We start from the raw sequence: 22,715 nt of genomic DNA, 5'->3' as shown, positions 1-22,715 counted from the left end.
GTAGGACAAAACCAGCAACGTACTGGGTGTAAACAGTGCTAGACGGTACCTCTTCAGTAAAAAGAGCTGCCAAGCTGACCATAATCCCCTTACAAGTGAGGTGCTGCTGCAGGACATGAGATTGAGAAGAGCCATCTACCTATTAGACTTCCAAACTCTGTGGGCTGGCAGTTCAAGGCTGGAAAGTGGGAGTCATTCTGGACGAGCTTTCAAGAGGTATCCAGCGTGTGCCGAGAACTCATGAGGTGTGCCTGCAAGAAGAGCTGTACAACAAAACGCTGCAAATGCTGCTAAGAAGGACTGCAGAGCACAGCTCTCTGCAAATGTGCTTGCATGCCTGTGAAAACTGTCAGCATCTAAACTGTGCAAAAATATTATTGCACCCATTTTCATACCCCAACTCAAACTTTTATTCCTGTGTCATTTTATTCAAACTGTCTATGCCATTAAAGGCTCGCATCTTCGCTATCTGGCACATTTTTTTTTTAACATCATCATTTACGCCGTCAAAATAAGGATACCCTTGACGTGACAAAGAGATGTGACAAAAACTTCGGGTACCTTTTAAAAAGCCGACGACAATTCCTGAGGCACAACTGGGTCACTGTTGTATACGAAGAGAAAGTCAACTTGATTATCCATCCAGAACAGGTTGTTTTATTTCGCCATCTTGCATATTTCTAGTGTTGTGCCATTGTACCTACTGATGTATGTGTCGATCTCACGGATGAGATGTTTATGTGTCAAATTTGAGGGATACCCAAGTCAACTAAAATCCATGTATTTTAGCAATGACCAAGTGGGTTGCGTTGAAACTTTCAGGAATGTGTGTCTACGCACGAGGCGTAGTTCAACCGTTTGAGTACACTTTCAAATCTTCACGAAATAATATTTTAAAAACTGCCACAGGTTTGTTGACTTACATCCCACATATTTTTGACTTCGCATGTATATATGACAGATGGTTGTTTCAAGTACTGCCAAAGTTTCTTTTGAGTATAGACACTTGCCGGAATGTGCTAGTTGTGTAAACACATGAGAACAAACAACGTTTTCGAAATACAGCGATTATGAATTTTAGTCGACTTTTGAGTTGATACATTACATTTTTATCAGTTTTATTTTGGGGGTACCCTTATTTGGGCGGCGGTCAAATAACCCATGTAAAGGCCACCTTTTATCTTAAAAGTGTTCCAGTTAGCCAAGTTGAGTGCCCTCAATAGCATACATTGAATATAACAGCACAGGAATGAATGTTTTCGTTTTGGTATGAAAATTGGTGCAATATATTTATTTTTGCACAGTTTAGGTAATCCACAAATTCTTCAACCCTGCCACCCACACCGTCCAATCATTCTCTGCACCAACAATACATGTATTGTTTTGTTTAAAAATGTGTTTGTGTTAGTTTCTATTGCAAGAGAATGTCTTGTAGCATCAAAAATGCCTAAATACCCTTTTATTGGCGGCCATTTTGAAAATTGTAAAAAAACTACTGATTTCTTAATTTTTTCACGGTGGCTCTGTATCAGGTTTTGTTAAGCAAAAGCAAATGTCCATTTACGCCAAATTTGCTGTTAATCACATGAAGTGAAATATGCCTAACATACCCAACCGTTTACACTGGCGGCCATTTTGAAAAATTGTTTAAAAACTACCCATTTTTTTATTTTTCGCGATGGCTCTGTATCAGGTTTTGTTAAGCACATAAAACTCTTCATATTTGCTTAATTTGGTGTTTGTTGCATGATTTGAATGATTTTGCAACATAGGAGCCCCACTATATAAAGAAAAAGGTTAATAAAAAAAATAATGAAAAAAATACTTAGCTCCCAGCGGCACTTGAACCCATAGCGTCGGATCGAAATTCCGAATCCGTAACCAGTGCACTATGCTACTCGTCTGGAAAATGCACAATGCAAAGATGTGTTATCAGTTATTCAGTCGTGGTAGTTTGAAAGCTCACCACCTTCGCCGAATGACTCGAGCACGTTTTTTTCGGTCAGTAAATCATCGTATTGTCGGTTTTGAGCCCATCTGTTTCAAACTTTTCACCTAAATTAAACAAGAATGTCACAGTTCGTGTCTATGGTGCAAGGTAGCCGACCGTCTCATTGTAGCCTAGTTACGACAGTTGCTCGATTGACGCATTTCACGTCTTCGATATTGTGTTTGAGCTCATTTCCCAATGAGCTGCCTTTAAAACCGGAATGTCATGCAATTGTAGTATGCGTTGGATTTTTTTTTAGATGGGTAAGGACCCGGCGAAGCGGGTATTCATCTAGTACGAAGGCAGGGAGATAAACGCGCAAAACACTGGAGAAGATAAGGAAGAGTTACTGGGAATGGATGTACAGAAAAACCAAAATCGGTTCAGCGCTGCGCTCTGAGAGCACGCACGTATTCAAAATTTTCCACGATTGTGTCCGGGGTCTACCTGAATATGCCCACCAAATTTGAAGCAGATCCATCGAGAACTTTGGCCGTGAATCGTGAACAGACAGACAGACAGACACAAGCCGTATATAGATATAGATGTTCTTGGATTCAAGAAATGGAAAGAATTAAGAAGAAATCATTTTTTGGATCGATTACTAACATTTTAATTTCAATGAGAATTTTGAGATTTTTAATGACCAAACTCATTAGTTAATTTCAAAGCTTCCAAGCTGAAATGCAATCCCAGAGTCCGGGGCTTCGTCAAAGATTGCTTGACCAAAATTTCAATCAATGTGATTTAAAAATGAGTGTGTGACTGCCGCCTAAAAGCCAGATATGTCATCAAAGACATTAGTCGAAAACATGAGAGATAGAAAGAAGCGTCTGGGGATATCATTTGAAAGAACTTGTGTGAACATTTTATGACGATCTGCCCAGTAATTTTCTGGAAAAATCGCTCTACACAAACGCACACACACACACATACACCACAACCCTCGTCTTGATTACCAGTCTATGTTAAAATTTTAGTCAAAACTTGACTAAATGTAAGCATTACATAAGCATCAAAAGCAAGGTACATTATGCATGTTCAGAAAGAGACATGGAGAGCGTGTCTACCTGCGCGTGCGTTCTAGTGAACGATGGAGAAAGGAAGGGAAAATAAAAACCGATCAAAACAGAAATAAAGGCGAGTTTAACCTAAAACGTAGGTAATAATTATAACAATAACATATACTGCAGTGTTAAGGTGGAAGGAAAACAAGGGGAGCCTCCGGAGTAAACACACACCAGGCAGTTAGACGTGGAATTAATGTAGTAAACAATAACATTGACATTTTCAAAGCTCTTCTGAAGTTGAAAAGACCGGCTTTTTATCACGATATTTGTTTCTAGAGATTGTCCCTCAAATGTGATGGCTTGAATCAGTGCAACTGCAGACCTCGATTAATCTGTTCGAGTGTGAGAGAGAGAGAAAGAGAGGGAGAGTGAGTGAGAGGAAAATATTGTGCAATAACGCATCCTTTGAACACTTCGTTATGCTACCAAAGGATGTTTTCCTACCGCTCTTTCCGATTCCTCGCACATTAAATCGTAAAAACTTCCATGGCACAAACACAGACTTGCACACACACACACACACACACACACACACACACACACACACACACACACACACACACACACACACACACACACACACACACATACACACAAACACACACACACACACACACACAAGTGTGGAGAGCTAGAGCCATTTGCTCAGTGACACTTTAAACATACTATTACTAGTGGCTACAATTCTGAACACATTTGCTCAGTGACACTTTAAACATTCTAGTTGCTACAATTCTAAACATATTTGCTCAGCGACACTTTAAACATACTGGTGGCTACAATTCTAAACACATTTGCTCAGTGACACTTTAAACATACAAGTGGCTATAATTATAAACACATTTTCTCAGTGAAACTTTAAACATACAACATGGCTACAATTCTGCACTAATTTGTTCAGTGACACTTTAAACATACTAGTGGCTACAATTCTGAACACATTTGTTCAGTGACACTTTGAACATACTAGTGGCTACAATTCTGAACACATTTGCTCAGTGACACTTTAAACATAAAAGGTAATCTTGCACACATGAGCAAGTCTCTGCTAGTGAGGTTTCCGCGGTCTGGTAACTTTAGTTTCAGGAAATGGCTTCAAACAGAGTGCCTTGCTGATCTGAAACAGAAAAGAGGTACGGTACACAACGCATTACACTTACCTGCAGCTGAAACAAAACTATCTGAGTGTGGCTTTTACCACATCTTTCGTAAAGAACAAGCAAGGTGTAACCAACTTATTTCGAATACCGGATTTTTTTAATCTACACTCTTCAAAAAAAGTTAAGGATCGAATGAAAAAACGGATCTAAATATAAAAAATTGCCAAAACATTAAACATCGACATAATAATTAAAAGATTAATGTGTTTGAATTAACAAATGAACCATGAGTCTTGACCTAGAATTTTGTTTGGCAGGCAGAGTTATTTCCCTTTGTGGGACTTCTCAAAAGCTTCTGCATTTTGGAAGAAAAAGGGTGTTTTTTATAGCCCCATGAAATTTGCGGAACGTATGTCAGGGCAAAAGGTTGTAATGCACGTGCTACAACAGGGTCCTGGCTATGAACATCGCTCACCAGCTTGTGTTTAAAGGTTGACACGCTGACACAATTATGCACAGTAGCAACATGCCCCCACGAAGAAAACGGAGCGATTTGGATAGAGGAAGGGCAATAGGATGGCTACAAGACGGTGTTGCTGCCAGGCAAGTGGCCCAGAGGTTTGCAGTGGCTCCCTCTGTCATCATCAGACTAAAACAGAGATTCCACGCAACTCTAAGAGTGCAGGAGCGACAACGTTCTGGTCGGCCCAGAGAGGATCGCTTCATTCAGAGGCAGGCCACGCAACAAAGAATGGCTACGGCAAACAACATTAGGCAACGCCTACAAGCTACCATCAACACTGTTGTTAGTGGTCAGACGATCCGAAACCGCTTACACAACTTTGGCTTGCGTGCAAGGCGTCCAGTTCGAGGAACAACCCTGACTGCTAATCACCGAGCAGCTCGCCGAGCCTGGTGCACTCAACGTGTGAGGTGGCAACTTCAGCAGTGGGCTCAGGTGTTGTTTACAGATGAGTCCCGCTTTTGCTTGGAACCTGCTGATGGTCGCATCCGAGTGTGGAGGCGTCGCGGAGAGCGCTTCGCAGAAGGCGCTGTTCTGGAACGACAGCGTTTTGGCGGAGGCTCTGTGATAGTCTGGGGAGGGATCAGCACACGTCTAAGGACACCTCTGTACCATGTAGTGGGCAACTTGACCGGTGTCCGCTACCAGAATGAGATCCTGCAACCCTTGGTCGTTCCAGCCCTCCAAGCGATCGGCCCTCGTGCGATTCTTCAGGATGACAACGCACCTCCCCATCGCTCTGCAGCTGTAAACAGCTTCATCCAGCAGGCCAGGGTCAACAGGATGCTGTGGCCAGCCAACAGCCCGGACCTGAACCCCATAGAGCACATGTGGGACGATCTTTGTCGTCGGGTACAGCAACATCACCCTCCTCGTGCCAATCTGGGTCAACTGCTGCAATGGCTCCAGCAGGAGTGGAATGGAGTTCCCAGAGCATTCATATGCAACCTGATCCACTCCATGCGCCAACGATGTGTTGAATGCCTGGCACACAACGGAGAGCACACGCGTTATTGACACTGATTCACATTGTTGTGAATTCCATTTTCGAGGGTTGTCACGTTTGACACACTCTAGCTAAATTGTCGCTGCCGCGTTCGATCTTTGCTTTGTTTGTCATTACTCCTTGGTTGTTCAATTATATAATTTTTAAAAATGAAAAAATTCGGTCTTGCCTGTTTTGTGTGGCGCGCTTGTAAAAAAGTGATCCTTAACTGAAGAGTGTACATTATAGAACAACGTTCTTAACATTTTAAAGGAAAATTAACGTGTCTTATGCAATATTGGTAAAAGAATTGAAAAAGCACAGGTGATGTACCACAAAACCAGTGTAATACTGAAAACAGAGGTCGCGTCTTTTTTTCTTTATTTGGTGTTTAACGTCGTTTTCAACCACGAAGGTTATATCGCGACGAGAGGTCGCGTCTGTAACACACAAAATGTGCACATTATTATGTCAAAAACTTTTTACAAGAAGTGTAACATACTGATTTGTAAAGAGAAAACAGTTTTGATGGCCAACATGTTTAACGTTACAAAATTAAAATAAGTTTTTTGATCTGCAGAGCTGAAAGTTCATATTCAATTATTTCCAGATTTGTTGATTTCTCTCAAATCTTATATTTAATTGTACCTATGCAGGGTTTATTACAGAGTAAATGAGGCAAATAAGAACATTATATATATAATTACCGACAAACAGATAGAAATGAAAAGAAATACTCTTGACATTCAGTAAAACACTATCTTTTCCATGAATGTCTAAGCAGAGAACCAGTAATAGCATCCTGTACCTGATGGAAAATACACTGTTGTACTACTTATCCAGAGCATTCTTTTACAATTAAATTCGTCTGTGAGTAAACTATATATATAAACTGGCTTATTTACACGTTTCATAATAATTACTGTATCGCAAAAATGATAGAGGCATATGTCACCACATTCTGAAAATTATTAAGTATGGTCATGCAATTTTGCATATCATAAAATCTTTTTTTTTCTCTGCCATTTCAAATATGTTAAGCATTAAAACATTTACACCAATTACAAACAATTATGTATACCTCTTTTTTTTACATATACATTTTCTGACGTCATGATGTTTATAACTAAGCGTATGATCGGAAAGAAGGTAATTTCCCAGATGGCTCAAAGCAGACAGGATAGTATTAGTTATCGTTAGATTTGACTGTGATATCAACATGTATCAGTCTAAATGTCGAGAAAGCTGAAATCATATCAGATCAAGGCTTACGCCTCGATCTGATATGATTCAGCCTTTCGAGACATTCAGACTGATAAATGTTGATATCACAGTCAAATCTAACGATAACGATTTTATTGCATTCGATTTCGGAACAGTAGGAATCATAAACCTACCTAAGAAGTCAGACAAACGCAAGGGAGGCTACTGCCTTGTATTTAATGTTGGAAATGTTTGATTGTCTTTTCCTGCTTTCGTAACTTTGCTGCTCTTACTTTTATTTTTAAGTAACTAGTTCTTTTTCTCAGACAAAATAAGGCATTTATAATGAAAAAAGAACAAAAATATACGATCGAAACAGATCACCAACAAAGGCTAACAAGTTCAGTGGAGTTGCCAGTTGGAAGGAACAGCAAAGAATGTCCCAGTTACTTCCTCAGTCGTACTCTTTTTGACTGTTCGATTTGGCAATTCTAAACGATGACAGGAACTGAAGTTTGTTTGTTTGTTTGTTTGCTTAACGCCCAGCCGACCACGAAGGGCCATATCAGGGCGGTGCTGCTTTGACATATAACGTGCGCCACACACAAGACAGAAGTCGCAGCACAGGCTTCATGTCTCACCCAGTCACATTATTCTGACACCGGACCAACCAGTCCTACCACTAACCCCATAATGCCAGACGCCAGGCGGAGCAGCCACTAGATTGCCAATTTTAAAGTCTTAGGTATGACCCGGACGGGGTTCGAACCCACGACCTCCCGATTACGGGGCGGACGCCTTACCACTAGGCCAACCGTGCCGGTTCGAACTGAAGTGCGCCAGGCAGTATCAGCGAAGTCCTCTGGCTCATTTTCTGTGCCCAAGAAAGCTTCTAGGTATTTGTCGGTATCGGCGGACTGCATAATAATGTTGTCGAAGCTCAGTCTCAATCAATCAATCAATATGAGGCTTATATCGCGCGTATTCCGTGGGTACAGTTCTAAGCGCAGGGATTTTTTAATTTTTTTAATTTTTATTTTGTGCAATTTATATCGCGCACATATTCAAGGCGCAGGGATTTATTTATGCCGTGTGAGATGGAATTTTTTTACACAATACATCACGCATTCACATCGGCCAGCAGATCGCAGCCATTTCGGCGCATATCCTACTTTTCACGCCCTATTATTCCAAGTCACACGGGTATTTTGGTGGACATTTTTATCTATGCCTATACAATTTTGCCAGGAAAGACCCTTTTGTCAATCGTCGGATCTTTAACGTGCACACCCCAATGTAGTGTACACGAAGGGACCTCGGTTTTTCGTCTCATCCAAAAGACTAGCACTTGAACCCACCACCTAGGTTAGAAAAGGGGGAAGAAAATTGCTAACGCCCTGACCCAGGGTCGAACTCGCAACCTCTCGCTTCCGAGCGCAAGTGCGTTACCACTCGGCCACCCAGTCTCGCTTACGACGCATCCAAAATGGCGTCCTCCGACGGCGCTGTGACTGTGTGAAAGATGCTGAAAGTTGTTCGGTTGATGTTGTATGGCTACGACTAAGAAAGGTGGACAATGGTTCATGCAGGTGCGAACTGTTTAAATCGGCCCCTCATTTCCTGCCTTTTTGTGAGTGATGTGCGTTGAAACACTGCAAGAGATCTCACAGTTTTCCAAGTAGGCCTACTGCCACTACTGGTACTTTCAAGGTCAGCTTTGTTTATGTCTGTTCCAACTACCTCAGTCGGTAAGATTGTAATATTCTTTTCTACTACTTCTCTGTTAAAGCTGGGTGGGAAAACTTTGATTTTATTCATTGCACAGCTTAATCTTTCTGATTGAATTACTTTTCTTTTATAAATTTGTGTTTTAAAAAAAAGGGAGACATTTGTTTCCTTTAGGTGAGATTTTATTCTTCAAAATTAAAATTGATAAACTACTTCCTGCACGATATCAAATTCGCTGGGAACTTCCTGCGCGATGTCAATTGATATAGGCACCCGTTTAATGAACCAAAAGAAGAGATGGTTCTACCAAAAAAATAGATGCTTTCACCAAAAGAAAAGATGGCTTGAGTGACAAAGAATTAAAGTACCAAAACAAAATTTGATCCGCCAAAAGAATTGCTGTCTGAACAAAAAATAAAATAAACTGACAAAAGCAAATATACTCAGGCAAAAGAAAATATAATCAGGCAAAAGATTGACTACTTCAGGCAAAAGAAAATATAGTTAAAAAAAATGGATAGTCATTCTCCAACACAGTGAAACACTTTGAGAGAGAGGCTGGAAATGTCAAGATTTCTCGGAGTTGTTGAGAGTGACATTGTAAAGAACTGGTCTATGGAACGAGCACCAAATGCAACCGCAGAGCACACCGAGATTGCCGAAGCACCACATCGCACACTGAAAATGTGGACAACAGCGTTTCTGTGGGCAACGTCACCAGCTGAGTCGCTGAAGACTGGGAACACGATCTTCGTGGGATCTTCAACTCTGAAAAAGGAGCTCAAGACTGCCATCCGAGAGACCGAAGAAAAGGTTGAATCATCGTCCTGGGCTGACTTCGAGGAGTATGCCACATGTCGGAGTGGAAGATTACGATCAACGAAAACAATCAGTTTTTCTGCAACTGTCCGGAGTTCCTCAAGTGCTACGTGTGTCATCATTCCATGGGCATTGAGATTCGTCTGGAGGTGACCAACCCCCCTGCCCAGGCCAAGACCATCCCAATCGGCCAGAAGCGAAAGCGCGGGCGCCCAAAGCTGTCGAGACCAGCGCTTATCAGGCAGTGAACACACTGATCTTGACTGCTCTGTACACTGATTTTATCATTTTCATTTAACTTTCTTTGGACGTACAATTATGATTATGTTGATATGGAGTGACACTATTTTGTCTCTGAAAGTACACTAAACTTTATATTTTTTGCTGACAGTAGCTATTTTGTTGTTGAAATAATTCGGTTTTTTGTTGAGAATTCTTTTGCAAGTCTCATTTCTTTTTTTGGTAGAATCAATCAGTTTTTTTGCTAGAAGCATCTATTTTGTGGGTGGAAACATCCGATTTTTTGTTGGAATATCTTTTGCTAACTAAGCAATTCTTTTGGTGAAGGCATCTATTCTTTTGGTGATTTAATTTATTGCCATTGATATACAGTTCCTAGTTGACCAATGACAACAGCAGTTTTTGTCATGTGATCAGTAAAAATGCGATGTCTTTTATTGGCTTTTATGAGTCCTTCTCCAGCATGATTATTGATTTGAGTTTTCAGGACAGAGAGCCATAAAACAGAATTCCATAGAAATGGTTTTTCCATTAGACTTCACTCTCTCTCTTTCAAGTCAAAATTATCTTTCCTCATTTGTTGTGTTCAAAGCCTTCTAAAAAAAACAAAAAAAACATCACTTACACATTAACATTCTTCCATTTGAAACTTCGAGGTCGTCATCGTGGATTGACGCCCGACCACAGGCGGAAGGTATCGTTCACTGGACCACTACTTACATAGAAAGACTACAAGGTATGTCACCCAGCTTCGAGTCGTGCTCCACTGACTTCAGAAAAAAATTATGCAAAAAATAATTGCCAATGTCAAGAATCTTTGTAACTTTACAAATGCCGTGATAAATGAATGTTCTAACTATCTGTACCTTTTATATTTAGCTGCCTGTCCGCTGCATGTTTTTAAACCGTATTTTGTGCGACCAAACGTGTCTGTCAACGGCATACCACTTAGATCCCGTGCGAATGATGATCGTCGTATATCCGAGGAGATAGTAGTCCGATGTGATCATTGGTTAATAACTGGATATTCGATGATTATTTTCATTTGTCGACTGAAATCGTCTGCATCGCTTCCGTTCACGGTTATTATTATTCCGTTGTTATGCAACGAAGAGTGGCAACGAAATGGCAGAGGCCAACGTTATCCAAGCAGCTCTTGGGGGGCACAATTTTTGTGTGTTAGGCCAAGCCGGCACAGGAAAATCTACGTTAACTAAAAGGAACAATGGTAAGAAGGTGCTTCTGAAACACCCTGTGTCAATTAACTGAATATTCTTTAATACTTACCAAAAATATACGTTTTCTTCATTTCGTTCATTTTTATTCCGCAAACGGCTCTTCGCCAAAAACCTAAAGTGAAACTCCCGTGGGTAGCTTCCCTTTGCTGCAATATTTACATCTGTTTTAGACCAATAAGCACTGGTATGCATATTCGGTGCGGGATGCATGATTTCTTACCAACTATGGGGTAGCGGTTCGCAAACGAACATTCGTCCAAATGATGGTTAAAAACAACCTGCAGCGGACGGCAGCTGAAAATTAAAGGTACATACAGTTAAAACAATCATTCAACTGTATTTATTTGACCTCACACAGACTGTAGGAAGAGGCAAAACCGTCTTGAACAAAACAATTGTCCGCAGGAAGCGACTCCAAGAACACAGACGACTCGAAGCTGAGTGTCATACCTTGTAGTCTTTCTATGTAAGTAGTGGTCCAGTGAACGATACCTTCCGCCTGTGGCCCGACCAAAGCTAATTGAAGCCCGACGGAGCGAAGCGACGGAGGGCTTCAATTAGACTTCGGGAGGGCGTCAATCCACGATGAAGACCTCGAAGTTTCAAATGGAAGCATGTTAATGTTATTGCAATTCAATCTGACGACGATCTCTTTCCTGCTTTCATGCGGTTGTAAACAGACAGAATTGGTTCTGTTCTGTTCACACACTACTTTCAGTCCAACTTGCAAGGGTCAAGTCCCAAGAAATATGTCTCTGTATTCCTATCTTATCACTCTGCTCCTGTTTTTCTTTTCTTTCACATACATTTTCCCTTCTTTTTTGACGGGTTTCTGGACAGCAAACTTCAAAACAAATTCTGTTTATCATCACAAAAGCAATCTTTGGAATTGACTGACTGTGACAAATGGATTTGTACATGGTTTAGTCTAAATTAATGTTTAACATTTTTTTAGCAAATTTATTAAATGTGTGCAGATTAGCTTACCATACTGTCAACACGCGCAGTGTGGCCTGATGGAATAGGTGGTCTGATTATTGTAAACTATATTTTCATTGGTTACCTCGTTTAGGATTGACCAATGAGAGAGGGGATTACTAAATTGGAGGAACTAGAAGTAGCCATGTTGTTATATTGAGCAGAACATCAAAAACGCTCACGGGAGACGGTTGTGTTTACCCGTGTCTCTACATGTTTTAGGATGTTTCTCAAGTAGCATTGAGGTCGACTGTTATGTGACTCATGCTTGGATGAATCATATGTGATTCAATGCTGTGAATATACAGGTATTTATTGAATTGTGTTTGTTCAGTAATTGTGACTTGTGACATGACTCTGAGAATAATGCTGTGAATTGGATTGGGAGATGTGTGAGCTGTTGTCAGCCATTTTGGAAAGGAATGTTTGTATTTTCCTTTGTAATGGAGTATTGGGTAAATGAGCTGAAATGATATTGAAATGACATAGGCTAGTTGACGGATGAATGTGATATTATTGAGTAAGAGTGGAATTAATATTTTGTGAAGAAGTTTGACTAAAAACTGAGTGGTGGAGACTTATGATAGCATAAACTTTTTACACAGCACCCCGGTAGGAGAGAGGGTGTACTCTGCTGCGGGGAAGAAGGAAGAAGATGAGCATCCCCTCCTTGTTGCCACGGCGTAGAAGGTCGTCGGTTGCACAAGGTTGTAACGCAGCGCAGGAATTATTGGATCCGGTGGAACCCCACCCCATATCACCATGGTTGTATTCTTTCATTGGTGTGATATGGATCAAGTAAATGAACCCGCTGAAATGTGAGTAACCACTGAATTGTGCGTAACCACTGAATCGTGCGTAACAAGTGAATTGTGCGTAATAAGTGAATTGTGCGTAACAAGTGAATTGTACCTAACAAGTGAACTGTGAACTGTGAACTGTGAGTAAAAAGTGACGACGTCATCGAGGAACAGATATTCCTCCACATACTACTCAAGCTATTATTATATTACAGTGAACGCAAGTGACTGTTGATTGTATGTGAATTATCATATTGGTATTTTGTTGTGATGACTTAAATATAGGTACGAGGGCAAAGGGCAATAACTTGTTTAAGTCTTTGTGCCTAGTTTGAGTGCTGTGTGTGTGTGAAATGGAGTGACTTAGTAAACAGAGTTAGGACATGCATTTCTGATAGGATAGTTATTTACACACAGACACTTTCAGTAAAAACCCTTCGTAACACTGACGTAGTCCGGAAGAATTCATGCATCAACTTACTCGACGTCATCACTTCGCATACCTTATGGTCTCGGTATTTCGTTGGCGTTCATATTTTCTACTTGTAAAATTACCCTCAAAGCTAACCGAGATAAGTTGAGGTTGTATCAATGCGCCTCGCCAGCAGATGGTTAATGGCTTTTTTAGCGAGTGGTTATCGACAATTAATGACCGGTAATTTTTAATGAGTTGGGGCATTTTGACCAATCACAGGATCTGTATCATTAAAACGCCAACTTGATTGAATTACAATTTTTATTAGTGCGCTGTTGAAGGCTGACCTCCTCTTTTATCATTTGTAAATATTTTAACACCTAAAATACAGCATAAGATATATTCGTGTAAGCGTAAAAATGTGTCTCCGCAAAATCGAGATTTCAAGCTTTAAGCGTCAAAGTTACCTTCCCCTAATATGGTCATTCCTAGTCATGCTATCCACGCTGCTCTGACAGAGAGGACAGAGAGTTACGTCCCATGCGCAGGTGTTGCACGCAGTCTTGTGTCCACACGGCAGAAAAGTGACGTCAGACATGTGAGCTTTGCAAATGGCGCAAGGCAGTCGCTCACCTCGCAGCACGACGGTAGGGTTACCTTCACTTCCGTCATGACCTCTCTTTTGCACGAACTGTTGACTGTAAAATAAAGGGGGCTTGTTTTTGTTATTCATTTAAAGGATCATTAATAATAAAAATAATGTAAAAAAAGTTGCCATGGGGCTGGTATGGAGGAGAAAACAAGGAAAAGCACGCGGCCAAGAGCACAAACTTAAGCTAGTGGCGTACGTGTGACCGATATATTAAAATCATTGTTGACATGAAATCCCATTATTCTAATGTCACCCCTTCCCCCATAAAAAGAACGACATCAGGTTCAGTAACTTTTTGTTCAAGACCAAAATACAAGTCAGTTAATATCAACGATTAATAAAGTATACAGGCAACAATGAATAATGAGAGTTATGCGGATCCAGTGTCCTGTCCAACAATCAAAATTGAATGTCGAACAAGGGAATGTTATTCTCACAACATGATTCAGGTGTCAATTTTTAAATAAGGACCAAACAAAATAAGTGTGAAATCTCTGATGGCTTACTTCTCCGAAATGAACTCTGCCACACCGATCTGCACTTCAGTCAATCCGCATGTGGTGGGTGGCCTCCCTTTCTGGTTTACTGCATCCACGAAAGCGCCGTTGATGATAAGAAGCCGAGAAATGTGGAGCCGATTTTGAATGTCCTCTTCTTTTTCTGTATTCTGTATCATATCAATATCCCACAACGTCGTCTTTTAAGTTGTTCATTTCAGTAAGTCATACACACGAAAAATAGGGAGAATCCAAAATCGACACAAAGGAAGGATTTGCAGGACTAAGATGAGCTGCACAGTAGAAAGTCTGTCTGTCCAGCTAAACGCAGTTTACTAAGATAGATTGACAACAATTTCATTATATAGGCTGTGTCTGAACATAAGTGTCAAATATGATGGTATTCACTATATCCGGGTAAAACAAATACGTGTTAAATTGGGATTTTAGAATGCTGCATGGGCACAAAACCAGCACTAAAGATTAAGACATCTGTGATTTACCGATTTGTCGCTGCCATCGGTTCCACCCATAGCCAGATGCGTTGGTGTCTCTCCCTTGTGTTCTTGCACATTCACGTCAGCGCCTGAAACCACAAATAAATTAGCAAGGTACCTTCTTCAGAACTGATTTGAAAGACAACGCAAAAGTGAAGAATATTTTTACAGGCATTTTAATTTTATTTAATTTAAAAAGAAAATTGTATTCTTAACTGAGGGAGAACTCATAATGTTGCAACTGCCAACGGATTAATTTTCCAATGCTGGCGACGATAGTCTGCGGTAAAGTAGGAAATACCAATGAACACATTTATAAGTTACAACTACTGTTATGAGTTCATAATTTGACCGGTAACCAGACGGGCGAAGTGGCGGAGTGGTAAGACGTCGGCCTACTAATCGGGAGGTCGTGAGTTCTAATCCCGGTCGCTGCTGCCTGGTGGGTTAAGAGTGGAGCTTTTTCCGATCTCCCAGGTCAACTTATGTGCAGACCTGTTATAGTGACTAAACCCCCGTCGTGTGTACACGCAAGCACAAGACCAAGTGCGCACGTAAAAGATCCTGTAATCCATATCGGAGTTCGGTGGGTTACGGAAACACGAAAATACCCAGCATGCCTACCCAACGAAAGCAGAGTGAAGCTGACTAGTGACTACCCTGATAGCATGCTAACGTTAATTTAACGTTAATTTAACGTTTGCATGGTTAGATTTTGGTTTACGGTTAGCATTAAACGTTAAATTAACGTTAAATTAACGTTAGCAGAAAAACGGTTCTAAAGCAAACGTTAAATTAACGTTAAATTAACGTTAGCAAGCAAACCGTTTTCATGGCAAACCTTTTTTAAACGTTAATTTAACGTTTGCCTGAAAACCAATATAAAACGGTTTGCATTGAAACGTTAAAATAACGTTAAATAAACGTTTACACATAACCGTTCAATATCAAACCATTTTTAAACGTTAATTTAACGTTTGCCTGAAAACCAATATAAAACGGTTTGCATTGAAACGTTAAAATAACGTTAAATAAACGTTTACACATAACCGTTCAATATCAAACCATTTTTAAACGTTAATTTAACGTTTGCCTGAAAACCAATATAAAACGGTTTGCATTGAAACGTTAAAATAACGTTAAATTAACGTTGGCACATAACCGTTCAAAATCAAACCAATTTCAAACGTTAATTTAACGTTTGCCCGAAAGCACAAAAAAAACGGTTTGCACTGAAACGTTAAAAAAACGTTAAATAAACGTTGACACATAACCGTTCAAAATCAAAGCAAAAGCAACAACAAAAAAAACAAAAAAAAAATGTTATTGTTGTGGTGGTAACATTGACGTTAACAATAACAAGCAACCAAAAAAAAATTCAAATTTTTTTTTTTTTTTAAATAAAAATGTAAAAAAAATAAAATTGACATATTATATATCAAAAACAAACGTTTAAAAAAAAATTTATTTGTAAAAAAAAATAATAAAAAAAAATTACCATAATGTAACGTTAAATTAACGTTAGTTTTATGTTTTATGGCTAACGTTTATTTCATGTTTTATGGCTAACCTTAAATTAACGTTAGATTTAGGTTAGTTTGCTCATCAAGATAAACGTTAAATTAACGTTAACATTTAACGTTAATTCAACCAAAATAAAACCATAATATAACGTTAAATTAACGTTAATTTAACGTTTACCGCTAATATCAATTTGACCAAAATAAAAGTATAATACAATGGCTGTTTGAACGTATTTTTCACGTTGAGTGCAAACATTAAAAAGAACCCCCCAAAAAACATAATCAAACGAATCATAAGGAAAATAATTTTATTTAATTTTTCATTTTGCTTTTTAAATTTTTTTCTTATTTGAAGATGCATTTCCCATAGTCTTTTCTGTCTGCTGTTGTTGTAGTGTTATATATGTAGCTAAAACCATGTTAAAAAAAGACAAGCAAACACCAACATGTAAAGTCAAATCAAAGTTTGAAAAAGGTTTTTGGTGAGAACGGTTAACTTTGCAGCTAACGCTATATGATCTTGTTGTATTACTTAATCCGGAGAGCATGCAGGCTGTTGATTTTTTTTTTTTCATCTCTGTCTCATTGCAAGGATGGTACTGGCCAGGGGCCGGTTTCATATACCGCTCTTATCCTAACTTAGGAGCTCTTAAGGGGTCAAGATGGGGTTAAGAGCAAAGTTAAGATAGGTGCGTTTCACGGACCGCTCTTTGGCCAAAGAGCGCTCCTATGTCGCTCTTATCTTAGGACAGCCCCCCCCCAGCCCTAAGTTAGGTAAGAGCAGACAGAAGCGCCCCCAACTTGCAAGGGAGATAATTTTAATCCTAAAAATGGCGGCCGTAAATGAGACTGTGAGTCGACTCGACTCGTGCATCATTTTGCGATATAACATGCGCCATCAACACATTTTCGTCACCGCACGGATCCGCGGAATGCCCAAGACGATAAGGAGAGTGCCGCACGCTTTCATTTGTCAAAGCATGGACTCCTCTTTGAAATATGTTGACAAGAGTGTGGACGGTATGCAGTTTAGCACTTACAAGCACCCGCGAAGACTATGATTGCACCGTTTTCTGCGTGATTGATGTCTGTCAGTCCATGCACGGCGACATATTCTACATCAGCAAGGAAACGAGTCTTCGCTGCATCCACCGATCGTATATTCTGCCTTGCACGACGAGTGTGAACCCGACAGGAAGCGGCTAACCACACGTACTCGTGAGCAATTCCAGATAGCTTGTACTTGTAGTGCACTTTTTCGGCGTGTTTGTGGTGCTGTTTACACAAATTTTCGAACAACAGTCTATCAGTCAGTCAACGAAACAAAACAGCACGAGTATAATATCAACAAGGAAGGATGCGACGCCGTGACGGCTTCTACAGGCATTGAAGTAGTTGGTGACGAACATCTTTGGACCGTGTGTCGTGTTGTTCTATGGCCAGGGTGTGAAAAGGGTACCATGATTTTAAATGAGAGTTGGGTGTGTCCTGCAATCCAAGCACCTCTGGGCTTGTTCATATACGGTGACATTGGCTACATCTTGACACCCTGAATACTGAGTCACACCCTATATCTACAGCAGTGCTCCAAGCAGGTTAACTCAACACGTGAACTAGACACGTCAGCAAGACACGTCAGCATTGTTTCCTGTCATGATGAAAAAAGGTAATGTTTGGAATAGATCTAAAGCATAATTGATCAAATGTTCCTTTCAAGGCATGCTACTTTTCAGATTGTGTTTGGGAATGTTGTTGCAGAAAATGTCAAGGTTATAAAACAGCTTGCATGAGAGAGAAAACATTAGAGCAGAAAAGGCATGTTTGAAACTTAAATGGGTTGTTATTGTTAATCAGCACCATATTATATACTGACTGTGCTCGTTGTAAGTTTGACTTGGTAGCTGTGCTGACAGTGTTGTCTTAGTATCATCTGCACTGCAGATCTGTGAAGCTTATTCACCTGGTAATTGTAAATGCATACAAGCAAACACTGAAACATTCAGCAAACGCTCATAATTTTCTTTCTTGTATCACCAGAGAATAAACTTCATCACCGTCTGCATCGTCTGGCACCACCATGCTCTCCTCCAGTGTCATCTTCTACCCGTGGACACTAACATACAGTTACCAAAGCAAGGGCAGAGACAATGAGGAATGCCAATGAAAGCATAAGTCTTAGTGAACGTGGTGTGCAAGAAAAGACTGGACATCATTTCAGGTAAATATGTTATGCTTGTAATATGATACTCATTCAGTCATTGACAATTCTGTAGAACATTTGGAAAACAAAAGAAGAGGCGTTCTGGGATCACATAGTACTAACTTGTGTAATAGTAGTAGTATGCATACACATTGAAAGAGATGTGTCAAAACGTATTGTTCTCACACACAGTGACACACACAAAAACTGGACAGTGAGTAAGAAGAATGCTGTTTCAGTGTTTGACTTCTTTTTTAAACTTTTATCTGAAACTTTGACTTTAAATTTTACTACTCCTTGATATCAACAAAACTGATTCTTAAGTGACAATAACTAGTAATTTACTAGTACTAAAAACATGTATTTACGCTGTTATTGTTAACGTGGGGGGGGGGGGGGGGGGGGGGCATAGATTGTGAGGAGAATAGAACATGCTCTGGGGGATTTCAAGAAATTGAGCTAATTTGTAATTCAGTTGGTTTGTTCCATTTCCTGATTTGTTAGCATTGTCTGATTCATTTTAAAGGACTGAGTCATTGCTGATATACAGAGCTTTCTTTTAATTGTTCAACCCCTCTAAATTAACGCAAGACCTCGTGTTTTTTACTGCTGAAGCGATTGACACCTGCATCAGCAGTAATGGCAGAACACAAAGTACAAAAGTTAACCAAAGAAGACACCCTGTTCTGGACAGATAATTGATCTTCTTCACGTATGTAAACGTTGCCAAAGCGCTTTGAGCTGTGAAGAAGCGCTATATAAATGTTCTATTTTCATTATTATTATTATTGTGTCTATCCTGAACTTGAGTTGATTTTTAAGTGGTACTTTGTGTTTTTTCGGGTCAATTTTTGGGGCATCCTTTTTTGAGCAGCGGAAGAGTGTGCCACATTTCCAAGTGAAGTGCCTTTAATGGCGTAGAAAGTTTGAACAAAATGATTCGGGAGTGATTTTTTTTTAAAGTACACAATTTGTACAGATAAAATGGTTTGCTAAGTGTAGTATGAATAAGAGCAAGTTTTAGAATTACTCACTGTCTTCTCTTTTTCTTGTAAGATTATGTGGTGAAACTGCTCTGTTGCTAGCATTTAATACAAGAAACCTTCTGCTCTTATGACTATGTTGCTGTTCCTTGTTCAAGGACCTCTACCCACACACTGATGCTGACACTCATTGAGGGGCCAACTACCAACACTGATGCTGACACTCGCAGAGGGGCAAACTACCAACACTGAGGCTGACACTCGCTGAGGGGCCAACTACCAACACTGATGCTGACACAACACTGATGCTGACACTCGCTGAGGGGTCGACTACCAACACTAAGGCTGACACTCGCCGAGGGGCCAACTACCAACGCTGATGCTGACACTCGCAGAGGGGCCAACTACCAACACTGATTGTGATACTCGCTGAGGGGTCGACTACCAACACTGATGTTGACGCTTGCTCAGGGGCCAACTACGAACACTGTTGTTGACGCTTGCTCAGGGGCCAACTACCAACACTGATGTTGACGCTTGCTCAGGGGCCAACTACGAACACTGATGTTGACGCTTGCTCAGGGGCCAACTACCAACACTGATGCTGACGCTTGCTCAGGGGCCAACTACCAACACTGATGTTGACGCTTGCTCAGGGGCCAACTACGAACACTGATGCTAACGCTTGCTCAGGGGCCAACTACCAACACTGATGCTGACGCTTGCTCAGGGGCCAACTACCAACACTGATGTTGACGCTTGCTCAGGGGCCAACTACCAACACTGATGCTGACGCTTGCTCAGGGGCCAACTACCAACACTGATGTTGACGCTTGCTCAGGGGCCAACTACCAACACTGATGCTGACGCTTGCTCAGGGGCCAACTACCAACACTGATGTTGACGCTTGCTCAGGGGCCAACTACGAACACTGATGCTAACGCTTGCTCAGGGGCCAACTACCAACACTGATGTTGACGCCTGCTCAGGGGCCAACTACCAACACTGATGTTGACGCTTGCTCAGGGGCCAACTACGAACACTGATGTTGACGCTTGCTCAGGGGCCAACTACCAACACTGATGCTGACGCTTGCTCAGGGGCCAACTACGAACACTGATGTTGACGCTTGCTCAGGGGCCAACTACCAACACTGATGTTGACGCTTGCTCAGGGGCCAACTACGAACACTGATGTTGACGCTTGCTCAGGGGCCAACTACCAACACTGATGTTGACGCTTGCTCAGGGGCCAACTACCAACACTGATGTTGACGCTTGCTCAGGGGCCAACTACCAACACTGATGTTGACGCTTGCTCAGGGGCCAACTACCAACACTGATGCTGACGCTTGCTCAGGGGCCAACTACGAACACTGATGCTGACGCTTGCTCAGGGGCCAACTACCAACACTGATACTGACGCTTGCTCAGGGGCCAACTACCAACACTGTATGTAGTGGCCACTGTGTAACCTCCCTTGCACAAAACAACAAATTTTATATTTAAAATGGTTAAAGGAATTTTTTAAGCATTTACATTAATTATGCCAGGTCTGCAGACACAGAAGTATACAGTGGTTTTGTCAATATTAGTATGTAATTAGCAGTAACATGTCCAACGTTCATATTCTATTTCTATACTACCTGTCAACAACAACAAACTAAGCAAACGCGTTTGAGGGCAGATCATTTTAATGAGGCCATTTATTGTAAAACCAATTATAAGTCTGAAAAGGCCATTCATTGTCCTATGTTATAGAAAACAGATTTAGTTTACGCGAGGTACTGTTTATAAAGTAGAACCTACAAGACTAGCATCCCCAACAATCAAATTCGCAAAATCAAGTTTAACGTGTTAAAATCGACATATACTGTTCAAAAAAAGAAACGCATAGTTGCTACTTGCCAAATTTGTTTTATTTTTCGAAAAAATTAACAGAAAATCCAATATTTAGATTATTTGTTTGAAATTTGGTATGGACACAGTTGAATGCACACACAGTTCATTTGCATCTTCAAATCAATCAGTCAATCAATACGATTGGGTGCCGAGGCTGTCAAGTCAGTAGGGGGTGTGACTGCCTTGAGCAGCAACAACTGCCCGGCACCTTCTGGGCATGGACTGGATCAGATGCCGGATATCTTGCTGTGGGATGGTGTCCCACTCCTCCTGAAGTGCCTGCAATAGATCGCGGTGATTTGCCGGCGCTTCTTCTCGCCTGCGCACACGTCTGTCCAATTCATCCCAGAGGTGTTCTATCGGGTTCATGTCTGGCGACATGGATGGCCAGGGAAGCACCTGGACATGGTGGTCGGTGAGGAACTGGGTGGTGAGTCGTGCTGTGTGCGGGCGAGCGTTGTCCTGCTGGAATATGGCATCCTGGTCAGCCAGAAGAGGAAGGGCGTGTGGGCGCAGAATTTCCTCCACGTATCGCTGGGCAGTTATGCGCCCTTGGATGTGCACCAGGGTGCTCCTTCCAGCGGTATTGATCGCCCCCCACACCATGACGCCTCCACCACCATGAACGGGTGCCTCATCCACACAGTTGGGCGCGTAACGTTCGTTTACTCTCCGGTAGACCCTCCTCCGACCATCATGTCGCTGGAGCAGGAAGTAGGACTCGTCGCTGAACCACACGTGTCTCCAGTGATTCCGGACGGTCCAGCGAAGGTGCTGGTTGCCCCACTGCACTCGGTTCTGGCGATGGCGGCGGGTGAGGACAGCTCCTCTGTGAGGTCTGCGAGCTCTCAAACCAGCTTCATGCAGGCGGTTCCGCACGGTCTGGTCCGATAATCGGTGTGGCCCGGGGAGAGCCTGGACAGAAGATGAGGCCGACAGGAAACGATTCCGGAGGTGGCGGAGCCGTATGAAGCGGTCGTGAGCAGCAGTTGTCGCCCTTGGTCTTCCCGCTCGTGGCAAGTCAGCAACGGAGCCAGTGGCTTGAAACCTGACCCACAGTCTACTGATGGTGCTCTGGGACACGTGGAAGTGCCTGGCGATTGCACTTTGACTTTGGCCTGCTTGTAAACGACCCAATGCAATTTGGCGGTCTTCTCTGCTCAATCGGGCCATCTTTCGTCGCTGAATTGTCGTCTGATTTCTTTGTGGCGAACAATCCGCTTTTATGGGTTTTGGAAGACATGGTGGGAGCTCAATATTCCCCGAGTTTCACGAGATTACACTGAAGCATGACGAGTGGTCATGCCAAATGAGCAATTTTGACATTGTAGCCACTGATAACGCATGCGTCACGTGCAGAGCTCACTTGTGGC

At 41.5% G+C, this 22,715-nt stretch overlaps 1 protein-coding gene and 1 long non-coding RNA gene across 3 annotated transcripts in view; one reads left to right on the top strand and one right to left on the bottom strand.

The window, feature by feature from the left end:
- Positions 1 to 1,787: 1,787 nt before the first annotated feature.
- LOC138979011 (E3 ubiquitin-protein ligase MIB2-like) overlaps positions 1,788 to 22,715 on the bottom strand; it is an 82,139-nt gene continuing 61,211 nt past the window's right edge. The window contains exons 15-18 of one of the 2 annotated variants that reach the window (XM_070351823.1): positions 14,742 to 14,824; positions 14,248 to 14,408; positions 13,557 to 13,787; positions 1,788 to 4,177 (exon numbers count right to left, since the gene is read on the bottom strand). In XM_070351823.1, the coding sequence (XP_070207924.1) occupies positions 4,156 to 4,177; positions 13,557 to 13,787; positions 14,248 to 14,408; positions 14,742 to 14,824 (497 nt within the window). In that variant the 3' untranslated portion in view covers positions 1,788 to 4,155. The remainder of the gene's footprint in view (positions 4,178 to 13,556; positions 13,788 to 14,247; positions 14,409 to 14,741; positions 14,825 to 22,715) is intronic. The other variant, XM_070351824.1, reaches the window with a different exon arrangement.
- LOC138979037 (uncharacterized) lies at positions 17,629 to 19,661 on the top strand. The gene is made up of 3 exons (XR_011459901.1): positions 17,629 to 17,924; positions 18,296 to 18,476; positions 19,600 to 19,661. It is a non-coding gene; the product is annotated as an uncharacterized lncRNA (long non-coding RNA).

Source organism: Littorina saxatilis, linkage group LG10 (genome assembly GCF_037325665.1).
Source record: "Littorina saxatilis isolate snail1 linkage group LG10, US_GU_Lsax_2.0, whole genome shotgun sequence".
Classification (NCBI taxonomy): Eukaryota; Metazoa; Mollusca; class Gastropoda; order Littorinimorpha; family Littorinidae; genus Littorina; species Littorina saxatilis.
Note: the sequence above shows the minus strand (reverse complement) of the source record. Positions and strands in the feature narration are given on the sequence as shown.